Below are 27,155 nucleotides of genomic sequence, written 5' to 3' on the forward strand. Positions count from 1 at the left end.
AATGCTTAAACAACAACTCCAAATGAATTGCTCCATTGATTGGCCGTGACATGAGCACCGAGGAGCGGGGGATCTGTGGCTATAATCCCCGAGAGAAGTCAAGCGAGTTACCCGCACGGAGTCTGTTGTTCGGGAACCACCAAATCAAAGCAGACAATAATAATTTAATCTGCCGGGGGAATTTACGCGGGAAATTAAATAAGAGAGCTATAACAAGCGATCGCTTGGTCAGCTCCTTTCTAAAGAAATATCAAAATCAAAGAAATGCCGAGTGTGAACGCATCTTTTAATACTATTGTGATATAACACCGTGGATATAACCAAAACACAATTGAACCTGTGTATTGCGGGCAGTGGTAACGGCATGTAGGCACAGCGAATCTGATGACGTCATGAACTTTACATGATTGCGTGTGAAAAGTGTCATTGTTATACCTCTGTACAAAATGTGAAGTTTGATTGGTCTAGAACCAATCACGTGCCGTGCAACAAATACGCTTGTTATAAGTAGGATTTGAAAATTTGCATGGTGGAGATAAGATATAGAAGAGTTTGCGGTAACACCATGTAATAATCTCTAGTCTAAATGAGTTGGGGTGGTTCTGAAAAGAACCGTTGGTTTAACTCGACGTTTCGATCAGGATGCTCTGATGCATATGCAAAAGTGTCCAGAGCGGACAGTTTTGCATTGCGGACACAATTGCATCTGACACGGGCCAACTTGAACCTAAATGCTGATGTAACCTATAAGGGCATGGCGGTGGGAGATATACCAGCGAACCTGTTGGCATTAAAATACGTAGTACAGAGTTCGCTTCGGGCATAGTCATGGCTTTGACATCACATTGGGCCTATCATTTTAACTGCGCTCCTCGTAGCAGTCAATATTTTGTTTATATACCGAATCAAGATTCTTCTAATGAACAACCCTGACAAGGGTGAAAGGTCGTCTGCTAAGAAAGGCCACAGTTCGCGCCGTGACACGGAACGCTGAGTCGTACACACGAGCGACTCATTATTTGAGACGGTTATTTTCAGGGCGGGCACCGTCGATTGCTATGCCCGGGCATAGTTAACTAAATGACGTCATCCTTAAAGAAGAAGGGGACCCAGCTATTGCAATGACTCAATTTTCAACCAATCAGATTAGAGGATTCTGGGTAAATAATAGGTGCTATTGACTTTAAGAGACTAGGGGCTGACTATAACTGTGTATCAATATTTAACGCTAAGCTAAGCAAAAGAAATCATTATCAATGATATTAACAACTCATCTTAATTCAAGCCCAGAAAGCAGTAAGATTCATCTTCAATGAGTAAGTTGTTAACACTGCCACAGTGATTAAATTGTGACATCACACTTGTTTAGCTTATAAGATTCGTAAACAGTTAAGATCAACCTTAACTCTTTATACAATCGACTCCCACTTCTACAATCACGTGTTTAAGCGAAAGAACCTGATGCTGTAAAATGTATAAATTCATCCTGTCGGTAAGTTCATAACGTCAATCGCATGCGTATCCGCATTATGCCAAACTCGCAAGTCCGTCTTCAACTTCAATTCTACCTGAATTCATAAATTTCATCGTTGAAAACCATTTCTTAAGACTGGAAACTAAGAACATTTAAGCTGGGAGCCAGCTACACGACAGTACACCCGTTACGGTTTGGGGTGCATGTACAACCTTATTAGGTAAGCTTAATTGTGTTTATACAACAATATAGACGTGGTCGGTAGATGAGAAGTGGTTGGCACTCTAAGGTCATTTAGAAATGTGGTGATTAATTTCAAACTGCTACTTGAATTCGACAGATAGAGAGTAGATAGCGCCTACTTGAAAACCTGCTCATTAATATAGCAATGCTAAAGGGTGAATTTAAAGTTATATTGCCTCCTTTAATTATAACGATCGAGAAAATAAAAATTATATTCAGCTGGAAGGTTCAAGAGAGGTTTGCCGTAATACCATGTGAATATCTCTTTTGAGTAGTGTTGGTTCTGAAAAGAATTAGAACCTTTGGCCTTAAAACGATGTTATTTATATTTTACCCTTGTGAAATCAGTCGTCCCGAGAAGAACATCCCCCCAACAGACTGTGCCAGTCTATTGTTTCCATCACTTGAACGTAAAACTTTATCACGTTTTGACATCGCATCATTTATATAAAAATCACTGTTCAAACATGCACCAATGTCTGGCAGAAAAAACTACTATTGTAATGTCCTTTCAGAAAGATATTCTCTTTTTTGTGTGGTATTTTCTCGGTAAATTTCAAGATGATCTGTGCATATATTTCGCAGATTTAACTAGCAACCAGAAGCTGTCCATGCGCTTTAAAGGCATTGGACACCTTTGGTAGTTGTCTAAGGCCAGACTTCTCACTTAGTGTCTCCCGACACCATGCATAAAGTAACACAGTTTTGCAAATTTTGGCTTTATTGGTCTTCGAACTTGCAAAAAGAAAATAATGAAAGAAAAACAGCCTTGTTGCACAATGTATGTGCGTTCAGATGCATGAGAATGGCTTCTTCAGTGGTCGATTTCACAAAGAGTAAGGACTAGTCCTCCTAGAAGATATAACGAACGGCTGGAGTCCAAGAAAGCACGAGTAACTCGTCCCAACTCGAGATAAGACTAGTCTTAACTCCTAGTGAAACCCACAGGTCTTTGTAATAAGTCTTTTCTCAGATTCCAATTCTCTTTCTCAAAAACCTACTTCAAAGGGATCCGTTTCTCACAATGTTTCATACTATTAACAGCTCTCCTTTGCTCGTTACCAAGTAAGTTTTTATGCTAACATATATTTTGAGTAATTATCAAACGTGTACAGTGCCTTTAAAAACAATTCGCTGATAATACCAATGTATTACATTGACTGTTAATACAATAGGCTCCTTGATAAATGACTTTGTTTAATTGTGAGACCTCAAGTTTGCTATCACCGTTTGCCACATTTCAAATGTCAAATTTCAAATACCCTTGTGAAAATGGTCAATTGACCTTTACTAGCAAGCGTAATAGATGTCAGGCTCTAGGCCACAACCTGCTGTCAACTAATTGTACACCACTCTATAATACTATCGGACCGGTAAAAACAAGTAATATCAAAATAAGTATTAAAGGCAGTGGACACTATTGGTAATTACCCAAGAATTTTTTTAGCATAAAACCTTTCTTGGTGACGAGTAATGGGGAGAGGTTGATGGTATAAAACATTGTGAGAAACGGCTCCCTCTGAAGTGACGTAGTTTTCCAAAAAGAAGTAATTTTCCCAGAATTTGATTTCGAGACCTCAGATTTAGAACTTGAGGTCTTTAAATCAACCATCTAAACGCACACAACTTCGTGTGACATAGGTGTTGTTTTCTTTCAATGTTATCTCGCAAGTTCGAAGACCGATTGAGCTCAAATTTTCACAGGTTTATTATTTTATGCATATGTTGAGATACCCCAACTTTATAGGCTATTCTTTGACAATTACCAATAGTGTCCACTGCCTTTAAGGAACAGACGTTGCCTTGGATCGGTCGAGTTGGTCTTTTGAAAAGCGTTTGAAACCGTTTGTTATAAAATGCATATGGTAAGAAAGATATTTTAAATGTAGAATACAATGATCCACACAGGTATCACTCGAAATCGTACGGTTTTCCGTTTACGCGAACTAACATGGTCGGCCATCTTATGGAGTCACATGTTGACTCCACAAATGACCGACCGGTTTAGGGCCCAATTTCAAAGAGCTGCTTAACGGTCGATTGTGTGCTTAACGGGCGCACCTAGCAAATTTTTCATTTCATAGCCTTGGTTAAGCAATGTTATTTGCTTAGCGCAGGCAAGCAAGCAAAAAGGGTCCTTAAAGCCCCATTTCTGCTTAAGCACCCTGTTTAAGCGTAGGGCCCAATTTCATAGAGCTGCCGTAACGGTAGATTTTGTGCCTATAGGGCGCACCTAGCACATTGTTTATTTCAAAGCTTTGTTTAAGCAAGGTTTTTTACTTAAAGCGGTAAGCAAACAAAAAGGGGCCTTTTAAAGCCTCTGCTTTAGCACCCTATTCAGTGTGTAAACATTTCGAGGGGCGCTTTGAACCATTGCATGTAAGACAGAGAAGGCGATGTTTTTTTTTATCGCCACTCTGCATTTATATCGCCTTCTTCTTGTTTGCTTAAGCAAACGATCTTAAATATTGTGCGCGCAGTTTGTTTACGTGCTTAAGCTCGTGAAATAGGTGTACATTCCTCCATGGTTTAAGCAGCTATTTTTGCTACGTTAAGCAGAAAAGAATTCTTACCGTTAAGCAGCTCTATGAAATTGGACCCTGGTCGCTCTTAGCAAGACCATTAGCAACAGTAGTCGTAGTCACCAACACGGATACCTCCCTGGCTAGACGACAACGTGCATTCCTCAGAGTTGTCTGGCTCCTAGATACGACAGAAATCGCAATGGAAGAGTGGCATTATTAGTAATGCATTAAATTAAATTTAAAATGCATGCAAGAAAGGAACCAAATCCAATGTTTAGCTCAAATCCACGAATACAAAGTTCTAGGGGTCGAAAACGGAACCCAACAGGAAAACAATCTTCAAAGGCTGTCTTTACCGACCACCTTCAGCCGATTTGGATTTCATGGATAAACTCGAGCAATCTTGGACAGAACCTTTCACATTGCAGCCTACTTGACAATGTAAACATCCAATTAAATCAATCCCCTTCTTCGACACAGCTCAACGTCTCCCAGCTTGGTTTTGATTCAAGACCTTCATTCAGACAACAGTTGTAATGACAACGTCTTCAGCTTCTGTTTATCAGTAGAGCGCACACCAAACAATTGCTATCAATCCTTGCTATTTCATCATGGGGTTGTTAATTTTGTTCAAAGATAATGTAGGCTTCGTTTCGTTATTTCTCGTCGTAAATTTTAGTTTTTAAAGCTAGACAATAATGAGTTTATACTAATAAAATGCTAAATAAAATTTAGATTGAGTTAAAACGTTTATTCATAATCATTATTTTGAGTAATTACTACTAGTGTTCACTGCCTTTAAGGGGACCAACCCTGTGAAAGTACTCTTTTATTACAGGAAGTGAAGTTGACCATGTGTAAGTTAATGCAATATGCTTTTAAAATTTACGTGTTTTTTGCAATCTTTTTGTTTTCCTGCTCGTCATAGCATTTCAAACTCAATTGTTCTGACAATAATTTGTGAAATGATGCAGCATTCTTCTTTTGCATCCAATCTTCAAAATATAATCATTACCTCTTTTTAGAAGTGAAGTGCAAAGACGTTTTGCCCACTCACCAATCTGATAAATCTTGTGCGAATCTGATGAAAATTCTCAGGAATGCTATAGCTCGTTGCTTCGTACATGAGTGTGATATTTTAACACCCCCTTAGCATTTTCGCCCATTCAGTTAACGAGAAAGTGTAGATTTGTGGATAGTCACCAATCTTAAAGGAACACGTTGCCTTGGATCGGTCGAGTTGGTCTATGAAAACCGTTTGTAACCGTTTGTTATAAAATGCATATGGTTAGAAAGATGTTATAAAAGTAGAATACAATGATCCAAACAAGTATCACTCCAAATTGCGTGGTTTTCCTTTTACCTCGTCGACTAACACGGTCGGCGATTTATTGAAGTCAAATAAATAGGAAAACACACAATTTCGACGAAAAATTGTGTGGATCATTGTATTTTACTTTTAATTTATCTGTATAACCATAGGCATTTTATAACAAACGGTTACAAAGTAACGTTTTTCAAAGACCAACTCGACCGATCCAAGGCAACGTGTTCCTTTAAACAATAATTAATTGGTAAAAAGAGCACTGGGGAGCTGTTGATGTTATAAAACATTGTTAGAAAGGAAACCATTTGAAGTTATGTAGTTTTAGAGAAAGGGGTAATTTTTTACAAAATAATTTAAATCTGGATCGAAGCCTTTCTGAGAATATGAAAGCACACAATTATATACATTAGGGGTTGTTTTTACTTCCATTATTCCTTTGCAACTTCGGCTACCAATTAAAGGCAGTGGACACTATTGGTAATTATCAAAGACTAGCCTTCACAGTGGGTGTATCTCAACATATGCATAAAATAACTAACCTGTGAAAATTTGAGCTCAATCGGTCATCAAAGTTGCGAGATAATAATGAAAGACGAAAACACCCTAGTCACACGAAGTTGTGTGCGTTTAGAAGGTTGATAAATCAAATTCGTGGAAAAATACTTCTATCTCGAAAACTACTCCACTTCAGAGGGAGCCGTTTCTCACAATGTTTTATACTGCCAACCTATCCCCGTTACTCTTTGTGAGGTTTAATGCTAATAATTATTTTGAGTAATTACCAATAGTGTCCACTGCCTTTAAGTCTAAATGTTAATAGGTTTGTTATTAATGCATGATATCGAGATAGACAAAGTGATGAGGAAAAAAATACCCTTGTTACACACATTTTTGTGCTTTCAGAAGCCCAATAAAATGCCTATATAATATTTGTGTGATAAATTACCTCTTTCTCAAAAGATGTTTTCCAGAGGGAGCCGTTTCTCACAGTAGTTTATACTATCAACAGCTCTCCATTGCTTTTGTGTTTACAATTATTTTGAGTAAATACCAAAAGTGTCCAGTGCCTTTAAGATTGCTATTGCACATACTTAGACACCCTAGTCATCAACCGACAGGTTATAAAGAAGTGTCTGCGAGTACCGATTCAATATCCCCCCTCAACGTAAAACCATCAAGACATCTCTAAGTCGAGTGCTGTGTATCGAGTAATATTGTGATGGGAGATGATTGTTCATGAAGCCATCATCTACCGTAAGATGCTGGTCATTGACCCCCTGTGGTGATCAATACACTATTACACACATCAGCTCTCGCTAAAACGGCAGGATACTATGTAATAGATGTTAAATTTGCATTGGGGATAAAGAATATTAATTTTTTTTTTGTTTTTACCCATACACCGATGTTTTTTAGCACTGTATACACGGTACTTTCCCGATTCCTGTTAACAAATATCACAGGCATATTTGCTCGGGTGGGATTCGAACCCAAGATCTTTGCAATTCTAGAGCAGTGTCTTACCAACTAGACTACCGAGGTTGCCCGGTAGCTAGAGGCAGTTCGAATCCTATAGTATGTTTTGGCAGCGGCTACCGCAACGATGTAATAGATGTTAAATTTGCATAGGAGTGAAAGAATATTAAGGATACATTTTGTTTCAGGTGGATTCCTTATGATATGGTGTTTCATTATAGTGTGCGACCTTTATATCCAGGGGTTTGGTTTGTTTCTTGGGGAATGATGGTATGACTCACATTTGTTTCTGGTCGATAGTCTTTTTCTATCCCATTGGCGTCTTTAATTTATTTTGTTTAGAGCGGCTAAGGAAAGGGTACTTAGAAGAGTCTGACAAGGGGCTACGTCATGTAGCATTGAACGACGCATAGGTACAAGACAGTTCTGTTGTCACAATCCATCACAGCACTTTTGTCATAAATTTAAATAATCTATCTCATCCACGTTGCATTTGTGTTACTCAAAACTGGTTTAAGAACAAAGGCCCGGTCACACAGATAACGAGAGCGAAAACGGGAACAATGAAAATGCACGCCCTCGATTGGTTATAATATAACAAACGTGGGCGTATTCTGCGTGGAGCAAGTCAACCAATAGAATGCGTTCTCTTTGCGTCGTGATCGTTATCATTCTTGCAATCGCTGAAGTCTCGGCCTTTAGAATTTTAAAATACCGCATCAGCTGTTTTAAGTCCTTTAAATGTGTTTTTCTAACAAAGCCATATCTATAGCCATTTTCGAAACTACGTATTTTATAATTCGGCACCGGCTTATAGCCCCGTCTGCCTGTTTTAAATCCCGGATACCGTTTTCAACATAGCTGAGAGAACCTGCGCTTGAGCCAAAACCCTAAACCTTGTTTCGAAAACAACCTATGTAGACATGGGTGCACCACACTTTAATAGGCCAAAAGACATGCACCAAACTAAGTATCATATTTTGTGGGGCATCAATATATTTTGAATCATAACACTTTTTGGGTTATGCAAATGGGTAATCATAGCAATTTATCACAAATTATCTCTCTGCTTCAAATTTCATAAAATGTAGGTTTTTAAAGTTAGTCCCTCAGGAGGAGTGCCTCATAAAAAGAAGCACAAATGGGTTTGGAGAAAATCACAATTTTGTCGGTGTCCGTCTTTTCAAACGACTGAAGTTTCAGGTTTTAAGAGGTAGAGAGATTGAATATGTTAGGATGTTTAATATGGAGCACTTGACATTCGTTGCTATGGTTTGATGTAGTTTGGTTCACCAATAATATTCTGCAACATCACCCTCTCGTGGCCGATCACACCGTGAACGAGCAAGTGTTGACACGAAAAAGGAACTTTTTGTAGAATAAGTTTTCTTTTTTTCTTCTTTTTGTTTCTGTTTGCTAAATTATTTAAAGCTCTTTCTGACAAAGTGAAATGCATGCTGGCTGATTTCTGCAAAAGGGAGCTGGGTTGGATTTCACAAAGAGTTAATCTCAAGTTAGAACTGAGGACTACCCATACGTGTTTTATATCTACTAGTCCTAACTCCATGTGAAATCGACCCCTGGATTGCAAAAGTGCGCAAAAGATCTGCGTTTTTTGCCGTAAACTTAAAGTAACTACAAAGCTTTCGTACCTTTACAAACTTATTCGCAGATCACTTTCACGTACTGCGCAATGTTGCTGTAACTCATTCAGTTAAATCGCGCAAATGATTTCGCATTCTTCCCCTAATTACCCCAAAACTACGCTGGCAATCCCTCTCTAAATGTTTACCACCTCCCCAGCAAACTGACACATTTTAAGTGCGCTCTATCGATCGTAAACTTAGACATTTTCACAGTTTCTCGTTTCTCGTTTACAGACCAGTTTAAGTAACTAAACATATGCACGTAAATCGACCCAGTTCGAGTAGGAAAGGGTAATGTGTGTTGGTGTGCATTGACAATCCTTGCTGCTACTTACACATGGACATTGACATAGTCAAGCGGCGTCAGGCACTCTCATCCTACGCAACAGATTCAGCTCTAAAAAGGGAGAGTTGTCGATGCTGGTAGATGACCCCCCCATCCCTTTTTACGGGGCGGGGTGTTTAAAAAGGCCCTTACATATGGAGCTAATCAGTGAGTGTAAAGGGGGGTTACTATATAAAGCAGGTTGCCTGTGTTGTACGGAGATGGGTCGGTCTATGGTTCGCCTTCACTCATGTGAAAACCAGGGATGGGCCGGAGATAAAGCCGCGACCTCGCTTGACCCCATGTGACCCAAACGCTTAATCTCACATCCTTTAATATTGGATGAGGTCATGCGACCACGTCCACCGATTACCTTTTAGGACCCTATCGCCGAGGTTATGTAAAGGTCATTGAACTCCTGTCTCAAATAAATAAAACGTCTTTGGAAACTCGTGAAGTGTTTTTCTTTGAAAATTTGTGCAATTGGGGATTGTAACCGTATAGAATTAATTAAGAAAGGACAACAATCAATTCAAACTACAACTTGAAGAAAAGGGACACAATGGATATGGTACATAATATATAATGTGGAACAGCTATTCAACCCCCCCCCCCTGAATTATCCATAAGTTAATTGAACAGCCGTCAATTTCACCAAACTCTTCCTAATTTAGAATTAATTTTAGGACTTGGATGAGTTAAGTTTCTTTAACATAGCAGTTTCAGCAGCCGATTTCCTTAACTCCTGGTTTAATCCTATCTCGAGTTAGGACGAGGAACTCGTCCTAACTTATAATTGGTTCCTAATGCGTCCTAAAGTCTATGGATACGGAAATTAACTCGTCCTAAGTCCTAAGATTCATCTTAAGTTAGGAAGAGTTTTATAAAATCGATGACAGGACTCATTGAACCCATCCAAATTAGTACGAGTTGACCCCAGACGCGTATTCTCGTCCGAACTCGGATTAAAGGCAGTGGACACTATTGGTAATTGTCAAAGACTAGCCTTCACAGTTGGTGTATCTCAACATATGCATGAAATAACTAACCTGTGAAAATTTGAGCTCAATCGGTCATCAAAGTTGCGAGATAATAATGAAAGAAGAAAACACCCTAGTCACACGAAGTTGTGTGCGTTTAGATGGTTGATTTCGAGACCTCGAGTTCTAAACTTGAGGTCTCGAAATCAAATTCGTGGAAAATTACTTCTATCTCGAAAACTACTCCACTTCAGAGTGAGCCGTTTCTCACAATGTTTTATACTGCCAACCTCTCCCCATTACTCTTTACCAAGTGAGGTTTAATGCTAATAATTATTTTGAGTAATTACCAATAGTGTCCACTGCCTTTAATCCTAGCGTTTCGTAATATCGGCTGGGGCTATCCAACATGTAACGCCCATCCGTGTGAATCACATTCATAGTTAAAATCACTTTTGGATTACATTTTCCAATCAAGCAGACCAAGACCAAAAATAGAATACTAATTTGTTAATTTGACAGATTGAATCGACACAAAGAATTTCTTTAAACTTCGGATGTAGACTTTCCTCCAACAGATGGACTTGAAACAAAACAATTTCTCACACACGTCATCTCCAGCCTTGAAGATAAAAATAACTAGAAACCACAGTTCGTTTTTTTTTTTTTTTTTTCATTTTGAATTAGTATGATTTTATTTAATGTCATTAACCATTCAAGTCACCTGAATACATCTAAGCTCTTGGTACTGAATAATAATTTAAAGAATCAATAATTTAGTCACAATCATAATTTACAATCATAGATTTACCTATCAACGTACATGTTGAAACCAATTAGTATACACAATCTTGATGCAGTTGTACTGTATTTAACATATAACGCAGCGTGTTTTTTTTTGTGTGTGTGTGTTTTTTACATCATGAAGCTAATGTGCAATGATTTCCCTTTTTGTCTGGAAAAAGCTTGTTTTTCTAGGTAGCGCAACTTGATGATTTGTTTGGCAACTTTCTCATAAAGCAGTAACGATTTTAGAACTGAGCACTTTGGGATCAGAACCATAATATAGTATCACAGTGAACTCAGAACCGGAATAGCATCCTTTGGTTTTTAGAACCATAACAGTGGATTTTCATCATCCTATATAGCAATCACAGTGGATATTCAGAACCGTATATGTACTGTGAATTTTCAGAACCGTATATGTACTGTGAATTTTCAGAACCGTATATGTACTGTGAATTTTCAGAACCGTATATATACTGTGAATTTCAGAACCATATAATATCACAGTGGATTTTCAGAACCATAGTATAACAGTGTTTTTTTTTTCAGAACCAGCATCACGGTTTATTTTCAGAACCGTTTAGTACTACTATGGTTTTTCAACAAACCAAAAAGAATAACTGTAACAGTGAATTTTCAGAACCATTTAAAAGTATAACGGTGGAATTCAGAGCCATAGAGTAACACGTGATATATTTGTGTAATCGGAACCATATTTTGTCGCACTGTGTTTTTTTAGAAACATGGTATGGACTTTCTTCCTTATATTTTAAATTCAACAAGATAAATATAATGATATCATTTGTGTATTTTTGCGTTTATGAATCACACTGGGTTGGAAAGCTTTGCCTTTGATGGAAAGGGTGAATAGACTAAATTTCATACAAACTCTTTTTTTGGTACCTCAGTTCGCTTAGAACAATTTGATTTAGTGGCAAAGTCACTAATTTCCCATTGTTTATCATAAATTAAACTATTAACACATAAGTAATATTCAAGCCTGTTCCTTGGAAGGCAGCCAAAAAGTATTGAAGATAAACAACAAAATGACCCAGCAGATCTTGAATGAATACAATATCCTTCCTTTTTTATCATCATTATTATTGTTTCATTGTAAATAATTATTCGGGTCATGTCTTCAAAATTGAAAGGCGTTATTGTTCTCAATCGCTTCCACCAACCTCCTAAATAAATCGGGTCATTTCTTTTTCAATGAAAAAAAAAGGCCATTGCTATGTTTTTTTTATAAAATGGACTTGAAACAGAACACGGAGAAACTATGCTGTGGGTCCCTTTCTTAGTACTGATTTGAAAAGCCACATTAGTTCATCGAGAAAACTTGATACGAACACTTTGGTTGAAATTGGCCGGGGAATTTTTTTTACTAGAAATACAATAACTAGATTAATGAAGTATATATATGATTAATTTCGGACTTCAACAGTTTCGAAGCTTTTGGCGATATAACTGTTTTGTTTTTGTTTTTCGTGATGTGGGAAAACAACATCAACCCTGATGTTTTCAATCATTTAATTTGTACACACACAACAAAACAACAAGTCAAAATGTTAATCCCATCGTTATTGTGTGTGCGGTGGACGACAATTACTGGCCAAGGACTAATGTGTGATCGATTAATAATGGTCTTGCTGATTCTATGTGTAGTAATGTGTATAGGTTTGAGTTCAGTGTTCTCGCACCACGCTGTGAGGTGAATACCGTGCCTGTCGTGCCGCACCACTGACAAGGACACATATCGCAGTACGGCCGGGTACAACTTTACAAATTACTAAACTACTAAAATAATTTATAATTTATTCTGGATGTGGGATGGACTGACAGTGTGTTCAAGGCATGAATGCCAGCACTATGTGGTCGTTGTCAACACGATGCATTATCATTCTGCGACCAACCATAAAGCATACATGAAAACCTAATTAAATAAATTATAATTTGCATGAGAGTGCTCGATTGAGACAACAAAAAGCACTCTGCGGAAACTCTTTGTCTGAACAGAAACAAAAAATAAAGATTCCTCATCTCAACAGAAATAGAAAAACGAACATAACAAATTGTTTGTTGTTTTCTATTACAACTGCTTAGCTTCGGGTGAATTCCGTTGAAAGAATACGTTCTCTTTAGTACGTGAACGAAAACACACTGATATTCCAGATAACATCCACTGGTTTTCAGTGTTATAAACGTCACATTATCGTTTTGCTGTGACTTAAAATTAAAAAATATGAATAAAACTTAAGCTGTTCTGTGAAGTAAACTAACAATTTAAGTAGCAGTTAAAATAATAATACTTCATCGTAGCGCGTGGTTTTGTGCACCAAGTAAAAGCAGTGGTAAAGTTGGCAGAGTACATACTTTGTCAGTACTTTTTTATGTACAGTTTTAGTCACTATATACATGTATTATTTATATAATAATTTATTTCCCGCTTATATTTACTCTAAACAATACATACACATTCCAGCCCGAGTGTTATCTCGGTGTTTTAACAAGTGTCACAGTGGTGATAAGCCAGGGTCCTACTGGTATTGCCTCAGTGTCTTACTGGTGTTACACGAGTGTCAGACTGGTGATACATCACTGTCTTGCTAGTGTTAACACCAGTGACAAGCTGCTGTTTAACCAGTGTTACACTGGTGTTACACCAGTGTTTTTGCGATGAAGCCATCTTATTAGACATAAAAGGCAATTTAACAATTAAGTTATTGAAATTATTTAACTCCTGAAGGGTTTGGACTTTAAATTGACGCCACAACTTTTATCTCATTCCCTTTGTGCAACAGCAGTAAAGACTACATGTTTTCAATTCAAAGAAGAAGGGCCGAGGTTATCACCAGTTGTACACAGGGAACCAGACCAAGATGGCGGCATCATGTTAAAGGAGCTTTCTATACATGGCATTATATCGTAGGTAAGGGATGCAAATCATAATATACACAAGAAAGCACCCGCTGCTAATATTATTGAAGGCAATTTTCACTTTAATCTTCGTTAGCCTCTGCTCAAGCAGCAGAATTCTTCGTTTTGAAAGCTCACTATTTTGTATAATGTTCGGGAACGTTCCCGTACTTCTAATACCCGCATTGCAAAAGTGTTTCGCTCCTAACTTGGGAGGAAAATTAATAACAATAGTAATAGCATCCATAAATGGCATCTATACTGGGATTTTAGTCAGTCATTTCAGTTATAGCGTCATCGTCGATGATGGATGAAGAGGGAGCCAGACTCACACTGCAGTTTGTGAATGTCTCCGTGATGATCGCTGAGAAAGAAAACACGATTCACATCAAACGATGTGGTCGGCATGATATCGAGTCACTGCGTCTTAATCGGGAGAGACAAGGTCGTTTAGTCTTCGCTCCAGTCGCTCTTGCAGTGCTATATCACTCTTATCTACACGTGCCTTGTAGAAAGTTTCCGACTCAAATGATAAAAACCACTTGAGAAACCCGCAAGTGAAACAATTAAAGTGAAGAGAGAAGTTCACAGGCCAAGGTCCTCCGTTTCAAGTGTTTTTCGCCTTTTGCGAAGGACGTTCTTCTTGAGATGTGTGAGAGAAAAAATGACAAAACATCGTCGTCAGTGTTTGTGTGCTGGACGTACGGCGTGTGCGTATGGCGGTGTGCGACTACGGCCAACAAGTGCGTGCTGTGTGCGGATGCGCTGAGCTACATTACTGTACAAGCGGTGATCCAAACTTTGGGATGTCTTTGATGAGTTGTCTTGAGGGAATATCCGTCGCGTCATTTTACAAGTTCTGAAATAAAGGGAGGATCTCCGTAGAAGGTATCCGTCCATCGTGTCGCTTTACAATTTAGCTGACATTCAGAGCTGCAGTTCGTGTCAACTTGTTTTTGAATATTTTTCAATGTTTCGTTTTTATAATATATATATAATCTTAAAGTTGGACTTCTGTCACTATTTTGAACAAACAGTCAACCAGCTGTGGTCTAGCTGCAGACTCCCCTGTTGCCTGCTCCTCTGCGGGCACATGATAATTCTTGTAAACTGCTGCAAGGGCACTGTGTGAAGAGTACATTGGGTGCATATGCGGACCGGCTGTTGACCATGCACGACCGGCCTCTGCTGAGGAGGGGCATGCACACTGCGTTGCCGAGTTTCATGGCGCAGCAGTGATCTGTCGGGCAGTTGGTATCAGCTGAACATTTGATACCCATTGGCTGTAGAAAAAAACACACAAAGAGATAACAAAGTTAGTCAAATCAATCACACAAACAGTATTATAAAACTCTTAAATAGTAATGGTGACTTGTATAAGACTATGTTTTGCTTTTGCGAAAAGTACGTTTTTTTAGTTTTTTTTTTTTTCTTTTTGGGGGCGGGGGTCCGCAGGAGAAAAATTTTACGCGCGTTCGTGGTTGGGTTCGAACCCCAGATAGGGCTGGCCATTTGCGATATTAGAAGTCAGAATCTCACCCGAGTATAAGTATTCAAGTGAGTTCATTTTTGCAAGGCTCGGGAAATCAACAAGTTTACAGTGCTTGTCACGCGTCGATGTAGGGTGAAAAGTCTTTTTTTTTCAAAGGTGTAAAAAAAAAAAAAAAAGGCTTTTATTTTTGCTTCTTTTTATAATTGCATACATTTTACCTCTTGTCCAAAACATAAATAATAACATACAATAGTATTGTCCCATCTCTTCCTGAATGAGCCGAAAGTGATACAAATCTAAAATGTCCGTTGATTAAGAGCTGTATACGCAGCTCTTAAAACTTTGAACTCTATCACACACATACTTTTTAAAACCAGAACAGACCTGCACCAAAGCGAATCTGTTCAGCCTTCATGAAAAGGATCGGAGCTCGTTTCTCTCTATGAAAATAAGGTCTATGAGAGGTTCAATTCTATTCACATTGATGCTATGAATGTTGACTTGTTTCAAACTAATGATCGTTTACTGCCGTCCGGCACCAGGCGAGTCAGTGACGGTTGAGCGTAATAACAGGCCCGAAGCAATAACCTCGCTCGATGTCAGTTCAGTTTAAAAGTGGATTGGTTCAATGGATATCATCCCGACACAAACGGCACGAGGGAAAGAGAGAGAGAGAGAGTTTGAATTGTTTAAGAGTGAACTAGAGGTTGCTGTACAACGAGGGTTTCAAATTCAGGCTTATGTTTCCCCTAGCCCTGGCGGCCTTACACTTTCGTATTGTACGACAGAGCAGCACACAGAGGAAGAGTCATACGGCTATATAGAGCAAAATAGAGCAGCTCTAAATGGGTGTGTTTTCAAATGCCGTCAGAAACTGTGGTGTTAGAATTAACACAATGGGTGTTGTCAAAATACAGATACCCCCCTAAAACATAATCAACATTCACACCATCAGAGATACACCAAAGCCTGCTAAGAAAACACTACTTCTACAAACATCATAACATTGGTGTTATTTTAACACCCTACGTTAAATATTTATTCCCCCTTCGGTATATAAAATGTTGCAACACATGGTGTCAATTTCAACACCACCATTTGCATTGCGGACGGAGCTTACTTATTGAAAATCGAACTCTTCCAAAAAGCGAACACCAGCTGAGTTGTCAACACCGTGTTGTGTGAATGAGGTTGGAATAATTATATTATTATTGAAATTGTGCCGTATTGTAAGGACTAATCGCGCCGTTTGGTGACTGATCGGTTCATTATGAAACAAAAACAAAACCCTGCACACATTTTCTCAACTACAAAAAAACATCACCAAGTTCTAACTTCCGTAAACGTTTGTTTTTTTTACGCTTGTATCAAAATGGAACGAAGATATTGCGCCTCGAAAGAACTGCGCCATTATTGGACTAATAAAAAAGGTCTAAAACACAGCAATGTTTGTGTGGATTTGTTTTATATGCACGAAATGTTTGGTGGATTTATGCACGAAAGACTCAACTCGCCCAACTTGCTCTTTAAAGTGACTCACTTACATTTATTTTACACAATATTGAAACCGGGACATTCAAAATGAGTTATGGGGCTGCCATCTTCTTCATCTGGAATGAGAAGTGTCTACACGAGGCGGGCCAGGGGGGGGAGGGTACTAACTTGACATGACTTGATTATAGGGCAAGTTATTGCTCAGATGGTTTTGACTGATGGTGGGTTTTTAAAACAGACATGCACATAGTCGAGCATTGATAAGTGTGGGTTGTGAAATATTCGTGGTTTTAAAACGACTGTTTTACCACAAACAAAGGTGATTTTACAGTTATGATTCACACTTTCATTTGTGCAATTCATAATAGACGTTTGTGCGGCACCTAAATGTATCCCGAGCCCTAAATGTAGCCTGACCTAAATGTAGCCCCAAACATGTTCCTAAATGTCGCCCGGACCTAAATGTAGGTCAGGCCACATTTAGGTGCCGCACAGACGTTACACCAATTTTTGTATGAGAGAGATTGGTTGTTGCTAGCTTAGCGTTCACATCCCCTTGTTGGAGACTGTAAAATGATATTAAAGGGAAGATCGTCTAAACAAACAAACAAAAACACATAAACTTGTTGACGTCAACAACCCAACGGAAGTTGGGTAAAACTTAAACCCAAACCCGCGCGTTCCAAATGTTGTTTTGCAGTCTAACAAGCGGACTCGCGCTAAAACATGACTCACTCTGTAGTATAAAAACCCGACTTGTGATTTTGATGGATTGTCGATCTACAGCACTTACAACCTCTATCTTAAACCAACATTATACAAATCATTACATATCAAGTGTTAATGATTCACTGACATTTTAAACCGTTCCCAGCATCATGGAAGAATGAACACATCATAGCCGAACCCTGAAGCGACAACAAAAATGGAGGTTGTCAAAAACAAAATGCAATTGAAGACTCCATTAAGCGCCCGTTTAAAAAAAAATCAATAAATATGATGAATTGGTACCGCGGACTCCCCCTTTGGCCGTAGGGGTCACAATTGGAGAGGGGAAAGTATTCGTTTAGTTGAAAGGTGTTCCGGAATAACTAACCGCGGAAATCTATACCTTCCATATCAACCTTGCATTTTTGTCTCATTTAATGGATTGTATACGTTTGGTAAAGTGGAACGTAGTGTTTGTTAAAATCTTAGTTGATGCAACATAAAACCAACCTTTGAATATTTCATTTTAAAGGCACTGGACACTATTGGTAATAGTCGAAGATCAGTATTCTCACCCGGTGTATCTCTATGCACAAAATGACAAACCTGTGAAAATTTGAGCTCAATTGGTCGTCGAAGTTGCGAGATAATAATGGAAGAAAAAACACCCTTGTCACACAAAGTTGTGTGCTTTAGTTTCAGATGCTTGATTTCGGGACCTCAAAATATAATATTGGGGTCTCGAAATCAAATCCGTGGAAAATTACTTCTTTCTCTAAAAATACGTTACTTCAGAGGGAGCCATTTCCCACCATATTTTATACCATCTACAGCTCTCTATTGCTCGTTACCAAGTAATATAAGGTTTTATGCTAAAATCTATTCTGAGTAACTACCAATAGTGTCCACTGCCTTTAAAGGGTGGTAGCGTTTTTGTGTCGAAAATCTGGATGGCTATGTCCACGCAGGAAGAATGATCGGAATACACAATTTGAGAAACGTTTCTGCCAGTAAATTTTTTTTTCAGATTCAGTTATATAAGGAGTACAAAGTGATATTTTTTTTCTACAACCGCAGTATACTTCGAAGTGAGAAGTGTCTCTAAATGCTTTATGCTATCCAAAGCTACTGTTCTTCCTACAAAGTGCGTTTTTATTGCCAATAGTTTCCAGAGTCATGTTACCAAACGTATGCCTCAACCGTGTTCGACTAGATAAAGAGCTTCAAGAAAGTAAACGGTGCAGACTATTTATTTTTATTTTTGAGAAAAACAAACTTAAATTGTTGGGTGTGACAGCCGCAAAGCCAGTCACCACACGCATAGGCAACATCCCCCACGGGGAGTAGCCTCCGTGCTTAGATAAAACGTACATTATAGCTTTCAAGTTTAACATTGTTCCATGATTTCTATTGAATCTGTCCTTTATCTGGAGTTAAGTTTCCCGCGTCCGACCAAAACATACTGACAACAATATGAGATAAGAAAACGACCGCACGGGGCTCAAGAATTTGGTAACATAAGAAGTGTTCCCCACCGTGCCCCACTTAAAGTAAGAATAATTTATCATCCAGGTATGTTTGTTGAATTTGTTGAATGGTTAAATTCATTCACATCCTCTAGTTTTCTAACAACAGACCTTGCAAAATACCTGTGAACAATTCATCAAACTAAAAAGGGTGTTCATTAGAAAGCACGGTAAAAAAAAAGCACGTTCTGTGTGTGGATTATTTACACGTTCATACACTAAATACAACAAATCGTGGAGTGTTTAAACATTTGTTTAAATTTGCCGGTGCTCAGCTTTGGAAAAATATTCCTTCTTCTACATTCTTTTATTCAAATTGTTATGATACAAGTTAAAATGTTTAGATCAACGACTTTTTTTGGTGTATGTATAAAACAAAAATGGGGTGTTTAAATTGACACCATGGATGACATCATGATACCAAAAAAGACTAAAACTCTACACCATAACGTGTTAAAACAACACTAATTTCTGATGACATTAACATTATTTAACACCAAAGTTGTTTGATTCTCTGTATGCGGCAACACAAACGTTGTCAATTTTAACACCCCGGTTTTAGCAGTTTTAACAAGCCTAATAGTTTGGTTGCGTTTATTATTAAAACACGCTTCTTGGAGCCTTGAAGTGTTCTTTTTCATTCCATTTTTGACGGTTTTCAGACGGAAATATATCTCCTTGAATATTGCAATCGGTATGTATGAACTTTTGCTCAAAGAGCTTCCAGATTGAAACATAATGCTAGTTTTAAATCGATATTTAAAAATCATGAACTGTTGTCTATGCTCTGTGTAATCTTAACACGAGAGAGTAACATATTTTGAGGATTTTCAAGAATATAGTTTGTCACTACCCCGTGCTTGGGGTATTTTTGGGGTCAGAAACCCCACTTTAAGCGTGTCTCATTCCAGACATATTTTATCTGACTTTTTGTTTCCTCATTTTTCTATCCAACGGGGAATACATTAAAGATTCTGCTTCTGTTTTGGGTGATACAATAAAATAAGCATAACAAAATAACTGTTAAGATCCCAAAGAAGTAACTAAAAAAATATATATAAAAAAATCTGCGAAAATCGGCCATACAGCTTAAAAGTACAGCAATGTGGTGCAGGGAATAGACAATCTCATCACCCTAAAATGTCTTACAAATTTGAGTATATGCTACGAACATTCCATGACCTTCCCGTTTTGTGAATCTGATAATACTATACTGTTCACTACATTAATCTACATTAATACAATTATTAATATAGCGCTGTAGGAAATGCATTCTATCGTCGCAGTGGGGATATAGCGGTATATAGACCGCAAACTAATAACCGAAGCAACAATCATTAGTTTCTCACGACACCCCTTCGTTTGATTATTTTCAAAACGATGACAGTATTAAGCTAGTTTGATATTGGATACTGTTCATCCACATAGATTTGTACAGATATGTCAAATATCCAATACCGATGTACAAAGGTTAACATTCACTGTACAAACCTGTGTGAATGTCCAAATGTCCACTATCGATAAAGTAACCATTGATATTCGCCGTACAAACCTTTGGGAGTGTCCAAAATCCAATAGGAGACTTTCCAACGCTAGGTGGCAGCAGACATACCGGGTAAATTTCCATTGTTTACGTAGTTCTGAACATGCGCATAATTCTGAGAACAATGGATTTACCCGGTAAGTCTGCTGCCCTCTATCGTCCCAGAAAGTCTCCCATAGCAAACTAACTTCACTGTCATTTGAAAACGTCGTTATAATGAGATCTGAACCGTCGTTATACGGGAATAGCGCTAATGCTAGCGGGTTGTCATTGCACAGCTGTTTGTTTCACAAGCCGACTATACAAAACTAAAAGCGTGATTTCTTTTTAAGAGATGAGTGTAAATACTTGACATTGTTTGATTTTACGTAAAAATGGCTAGTAGGTTCGAATTTAATTTGACGTGCCTTCGGATTTTGTGACCATTGAGTATTTTGGTACACATAGTTGTCGGGTAAAAGCAAACAAGTTGACGATTTCAAAGGAAAGAAAAGGGATACTTTTTAATAAGTGTTCTTGATATTTATCATTAAGTAGAACAAAGTTGTTTTAACTGTCGACTGAATTGTTTCTTGTGTCCGTCACGTTTTGCAAAACGTCGGACGCAAAGTTAAAGAGAAGGTTTACGCTTGGTAACTCTTAAAATTAATGACAATAAAAACATAATTTGTTACAATCAGCTTTTGACAGTATAAAGCATTATGAGAATCATTTCACTTTATCCGAGAAATATGGTTTATATGGAAAATATATATTTTTGTTTATCCCCTAAATTTGAATCTGAGAAACATTACTGTCAAATACATTTGTCAGATTGTGTATTCCAATAACGGCCTATTCTTCCTGCGTGATGGACATAACCGCTCCGGATTGTCAGCGATATCCCCAAAACGCGATCACCTTAAAAAAAAAAAGTATAGACTTTCCCTTTAACCCTAAGTACACATTCTAACGGTTTAGCGTTGCTTACAATAACTCGCACGTTATCACTCGAGCTGTTAGTAGTTATTGACGATCGTATAGTCTCAACCTCAAGGCGTGGTCATTTCCGATATCTCCTATCCTAGCCGTTCATCAAACAGCAGACAATCCTTGACTTAATAGGAAACGCATACAACCTTTTAGCAGCTATCCATTAAACTTTGGCGCTCTTTTTTTTTTTTTTTTTTTTTTTTGGCGCGCATTTATTGACTCTCGACAGACTCAATTAAGACAGAAACGTCTGTTTACACGACGCGTATTGAATGGCGGGGACGTGGTTTTTTTTATGTGTGTTTTATACTGGCCTTGGAAATCTTCAATTAACATCTTTATTTTTTTGTGGGGGGGGGGGTGGCCTGATACATCAATTGAACAATGAATGAATCATATCAAACTGAAGAGGCAAGGGTGGGAACTTGCTTTTTCAAATAATCTTTCTAACTAAATGGACTAAAAGACTTTGGTGAGATTGGAAGAGCTGTTTTTATTAGGGCGAAGGCTACAGTCACTGTGTGTCCACCGCGCAGTTTGTAGCAAGTGAAATAAATCGGTCTGACCTAAATTCAACATTTCGGGGAACGTTCACGTTGGGGAGGGATTACGCTGTTGAAAGACTCGGGCGGTAAAGACGAAAGGGTCGAATTTGATTTTTGTTTTGAGTAATATTTACTCATGTTTTGAATAGAATACAACTCACACTTCTGACTGATGTGGAACAATACAATGTATTCCCATAAGTGAAAACTCGGGTAAAGGCGAACACAATACCTTGTTATTCAATGTGTTGCAATACTTTTAAATTATTTGCCGGACGGTTTTGTTCAATCGTAACTGAAAACCAAAGTATTGAAAAACAGTTACGATTTTCATTTGTTTGTTAAACCAAATACACCAATCAGAAATAAAACCTACTTTCATGTGCCTTTCAAAGAATGTTTTATATTTTGTTTCTCACATTTTCATCCAAACTGCAATATTTTGCTCCAACTGCCATAAATTACGCAACTTGCAGTATTTATGTTTTACTTTATAAAGTAATACACCCTGCATATAGACACAGGGATAAATGCCCAGTGATTACGATATCATTCACACGTTCCAATCAAGCCCAACAGAAGTACTTCCTAAATATCCTAGGATTATGATTAGCATGTTTGGATTAAGGGACCATGGTTTCTCACAGTAAATATTACTTATTCACATGGGTGGGCTGTGGGCTTGTCAGGGGTGCGCCCCGCCGTGAGAAACATCGGAGACCGGGGTGCTTTGACGACCAAAGTAACCGGGCCTCGGTCAACAATCAACAGGGGGAGGGGTGTGACCGTGACCAGCATTGCAGACAGGCTTCACGGACTCTGTCAGATCAGTGTTACATTGAGATAGCGATCAGGGGCGGTACCGGACACAAATCCAAGTTCTTTGGGTTGGGCGCGATTGTCACGCATCATTTACTTACGGATGGTTTTATTCCATTCAACACGAACTATACGGACATGAGTGTTTTAAAACGCACCAGGGGCTGATTTCACAAAGCAACACAATTCATCTCAGGACAAATTTTCAGTATCATCATAGTGATTTGTAGTGTGACATCACATTTTATTTAGCAACTACGATTGGTTTGCAGTGACGATCAATCTTAGATCTTTGTGGAATCGGCCCCCAATTTGCGTATAATGAGTTATGGTTTTAACCGTTCAACGCAAACTAACTGAAACAACTGTTTTGACACAGGTCAAGTTTAGGGGTGCGTTTTTGGGGTGGTAACCAATAACTGTTTCGGTTGAACTTGCAATTGGTTAATCATGACCTGGCCAATGACCGAAACAGTTATTGGTTTAGAACCGCGAAAACGTACCCTAGGCATACATATACATAATCGAATCTGAATCAAGACGCAGTCACAGAAAAAAAGTTTATTGGAACATGAATCTGTAATATGCCTTTCGAGAGTTACCGAGTCTGGCCGGAAGCGATTGCATACTAACACCGGGCAATGTAAGGTATATGATCTAACTCACTGCAAATATCACAAACCGAGATGAAATTCGATTAGACGTGCACTATATCGATTAGGTTACGGGATGCGATATCAGGCAGGTCACATTTTCCCAGGATCGATAGTGGGTTTCAAGAAGATCATTTTTCTTTTTCGACACTGTCTGACAAGTCATGTGCATTTTGTACGTTTCGTTGGCTGGATTCTGCTTAATGGCTTAAAAGAACGTCCCTGGGGAACGTCAAAATACCGAGGCTGACAAAAAAATACCCGATGAAGCCGCGGTGCGGTCATTGCAAGTTAAAAGTTTTTCAAATATTTGTTATTCATAATTTTATTTATCTGACCTTCACTTGTGGACGTGAAAACAATGCAGACATTGAACGTGATTGATCTCGGGTGGTTTGCCGCGTGTTTGCCGCGAAGTTTTCATATGAGTACTGGGTGAATTGATTAAAGACACTGGACAATATTGGTAATAAAGACTAGTCTTCTCACATGTGCATAAAATAACAACCCTGTGAAAATTTTACCTCAATTGGTCGTCGAAGTTGGGAGATAATAATAAAAGAAAAAAACACCCTTGTCACACGAAGTTGTGTGCTTTCAGATGCTTGATTACGAGACCTCAAAATCTAATTCTGAGGTCTCGAAGTCAAATTTGTGGAAAATTACCTCTCTCTCGAAAACTACGTCACTTTAGAGGGAGCCGTTTTTGACAATAGCTCTCCATTACTCGTTACCAAGTAAGGTTATATGCTAATAATTATTTTGAGTAATTACCACTGCCTTTAAGTGCTAAAAGTCTTACTACCCATCAAGCGAGCACTTCGGTATAATATATTACGTAAATAATGACAGCACCCTTTACGTTCAACCACTTTCGTAAATAATGACAACACTCTTTACGTTCAATCACGTTCGTTGGTTTCTTTGTGAACGTTTGCACAAACTACGGGATGGAGTGAACGCATACGCAACACATTCAATATTGACTATAGAATACTAAAGTTTTCGCGTATTGGATCGTTAAAATACGAGATTACGTTACATTCACGCGCTAAAGTGGGACACGCACGAGATTTTAGCGGCGTATAGCGATGTTTTCTCCCTGTATAGCGATGCATCCACTCGCTTTATGTATTCACTCGCTGTAATGCGAACCGGGGGCCGAGATGCAATTACTGCGAGGCCTATAAACCAGTCAAGATAGAGCTCTTCATCGTTGACTTATAAGTCAAATTATGACACCTGTGTACAACGCAATGCGTGCATAGCATGTTTCATTTACCGCTGTGACTTCACAAACCAAGTCCCAAGCCCTGCGTGTGTGTGAAGTTTAACGCATTAATGCCGAGGCCCATGCTGGGAGCAGTTATTTCAGCGCGGTAACAGCTTCGGCCGTGAAAGGGTGATGGATACATACGGGGGGAGTACTTTTCTCTTCATATGAGTCGGATATTATTAGCGTCTTATTAGAAAAGGTGTTCCTTGCTATTGTACAGTGGGGACTGATTAGAGCGTCCCAATGGGTTTTAAGCCTACTCCGAGCATCATCATACAAACTATAACAACTTTAACAAAGGGGTGTTTGCTATTTTAAAGCAGGGACCTAGGCCCGATTTAATAAAGCCTGTAAGCACACCAAATTGCTAAGCACAGGAAAAACACTCCTTCATGGGTTGCCAGTCATAAATACATTAATTTGGCATTGTTGTGACTGGTGTCCCACTCAATTTTGGCTTGGCAAAAAAAAAAATTGTTTTTTTCGCTTAACAGCTTTATTGGGTACAATAAGTTTACTTTGTTGTGGCTGGTGTTCCACTCAATTTTGGCAAGAAAAGAACTTTGCCGAGCAGTACAATCTGCTCAACAGCTTTTATGAAATCGAGCCCAATGGAAATTGTATAATTTCCTAAGAATTGAAAACTGTACTCACCACTCTTGGGAATCTCTTTTCTCGATGTTGAAGTTTCTCCAGGGCGCCTGAGATAAAGTCGGGCAAAGTCCTCGAAGATCGGACTCGAACCCAGTCCCGATGACTGCTGCTGGGTTTTCTGCTGTAGTGAAAACCGGCTGCTTCGTCCAAGGGCTTCGCACTGCTGGGACCGGTCATGAGAGCCACGAGGAGTAAGGCTAGCCACACCGTCCCGGTGGTCACTACTAGACTGTCCAGTTTCATGTTCATTTTGTGTGTCTCAAAAACAGAGCGCGGTATCTTCTTCCCCCAGTCCCTCTCGCCGAATTCTCCGGTCGGCCGTGGGCTAACTGCCTCCGCTCCACCCGTCCGTCCGCTCCGGATTGTATAGTTTTCCCGTTCGACGGTCTTTTTTCCTTCAACTTTTTTTTTGTTTGGCAGACGGTCAGAAAAAAACTGTCCTTGTATGCTTCGCTCGTGCTTTCTTGTTCTGTCCAATTTACCTTGTCTAGAATGCAATTGCCAAAACCACTGGACTGTAAACCAAGGTTTGTTTTTCCCTTCTCACACTGACAGAACTTGTATCGGGTCCACTGGCTTGTCACGAACTGAAGAATCCGCAGCACAAGTCACTGCCTTTATACAGACCGGCCATGCGCGGGCGTCCTTCCGTCGGAAACACTCACACACGGTACGTAGAATTATTTTGAACTCGGCAACCACAGACCGTTGCGGGCCAGTAGGCGGGTACTGTCTGATGTGCGCAACGTGATGCATGCGTGTGTACGATGTAGTACTAGCGCTATCACTGGAGAACACCAAGCCGTCAAACGGCACTCCGGAAAACTCGCTCTTTAGAAAGACCCGACTCCGGGAGGGGACTTCTGCACGTGTCGTCACAACTGCCAGAGCTATTGAGTTAAATGATAACTGTAAATTTGAGCAATGGGAAAATAATTCATAGGTGAAACCATGGTGCAAAAGAAAAGAAGGCGGGTACAACAAGTCCAAATTGGGGCAAGTGCTCTTAAATCTTGCAGTCAGGCCTGCAAATCCATAAGTGCAAGTGAAAAGACAGCGTACCCCAGCTTTAGTTGACTGTCATTTGACTTTATTGCCTATTACAGTTACAGCGAAATCAAAGTCAGTCTATATTAAAATAACTTTTAACAGAATACCAGACCAAAAAAACCGTACAGGGCACAATTATGTTTTACAACCACCAACTGTATACGGCATTTTTCAAATGCTTGGCATAGCCAAATAGAAAGATGATTGACGTCGAGGGTTTCATAGTGGGATACCACATTTTGGGGGTACAAGGTGGCTGGCTATGTAATGCCCGCAGGTGATTGAGTCCGTAGGGGCTTCACAGTGGGGGCTTTTCGCTATCAATTACAAACAGGACTCAACTGGTACCTGTAAAATATAACATTGACAATCGAACAGGATGTGGATTTTTATGACAGTAAATCTTTGAGTAAAAATCTGCCATTTCACCAAGAATGTTGGAGAAGTGGAATTGGTAAGATTATTTAAGGCACTGGACACTAACTACTCAAAATAATTGTTGCATATAAGCATATAAACTTACTTGGTATAATGAACAACGGAGGGTTTTTGATAGTATAAAACATTGTGGGAAACGGCTCCCTCTGAAGTAACGTTTTTTTGTTTTTTTTAGAAAGAGGAAATTCTCACTCACATAATAAAATACTTTAGCTGAAGGCTTTGATTATGCATCTGAAATCACACAAAGTAATACAACAAGGTTTTTTTTTCTTGCAAAGTTTGGA

General features: G+C 38.9%; 1 protein-coding gene across 1 annotated transcript; it reads right to left on the reverse strand.

Moving 5' to 3' along the window:
• Nucleotides 1-13,345: 13,345 nt before the first annotated feature.
• LOC117306855 lies at nucleotides 13,346-26,247 on the reverse strand. The gene is made up of 2 exons (XM_033791409.1): nucleotides 25,381-26,247; nucleotides 13,346-14,981 (listed from the first exon to the last, which is right to left on the reverse strand). Exons 1-2 carry the CDS (start codon nucleotides 25,627-25,629, stop codon nucleotides 14,751-14,753), a joined length of 480 nt encoding a protein of 159 aa, XP_033647300.1. The 5' UTR covers nucleotides 25,630-26,247; the 3' UTR covers nucleotides 13,346-14,750.
• Between the last annotated feature and the right edge of the window lie 908 nt (nucleotides 26,248-27,155).

This window comes from Asterias rubens, chromosome 2 (genome assembly GCF_902459465.1).
Source record: "Asterias rubens chromosome 2, eAstRub1.3, whole genome shotgun sequence".
In the NCBI taxonomy this organism is placed as follows: domain Eukaryota; kingdom Metazoa; phylum Echinodermata; class Asteroidea; order Forcipulatida; family Asteriidae; genus Asterias; species Asterias rubens.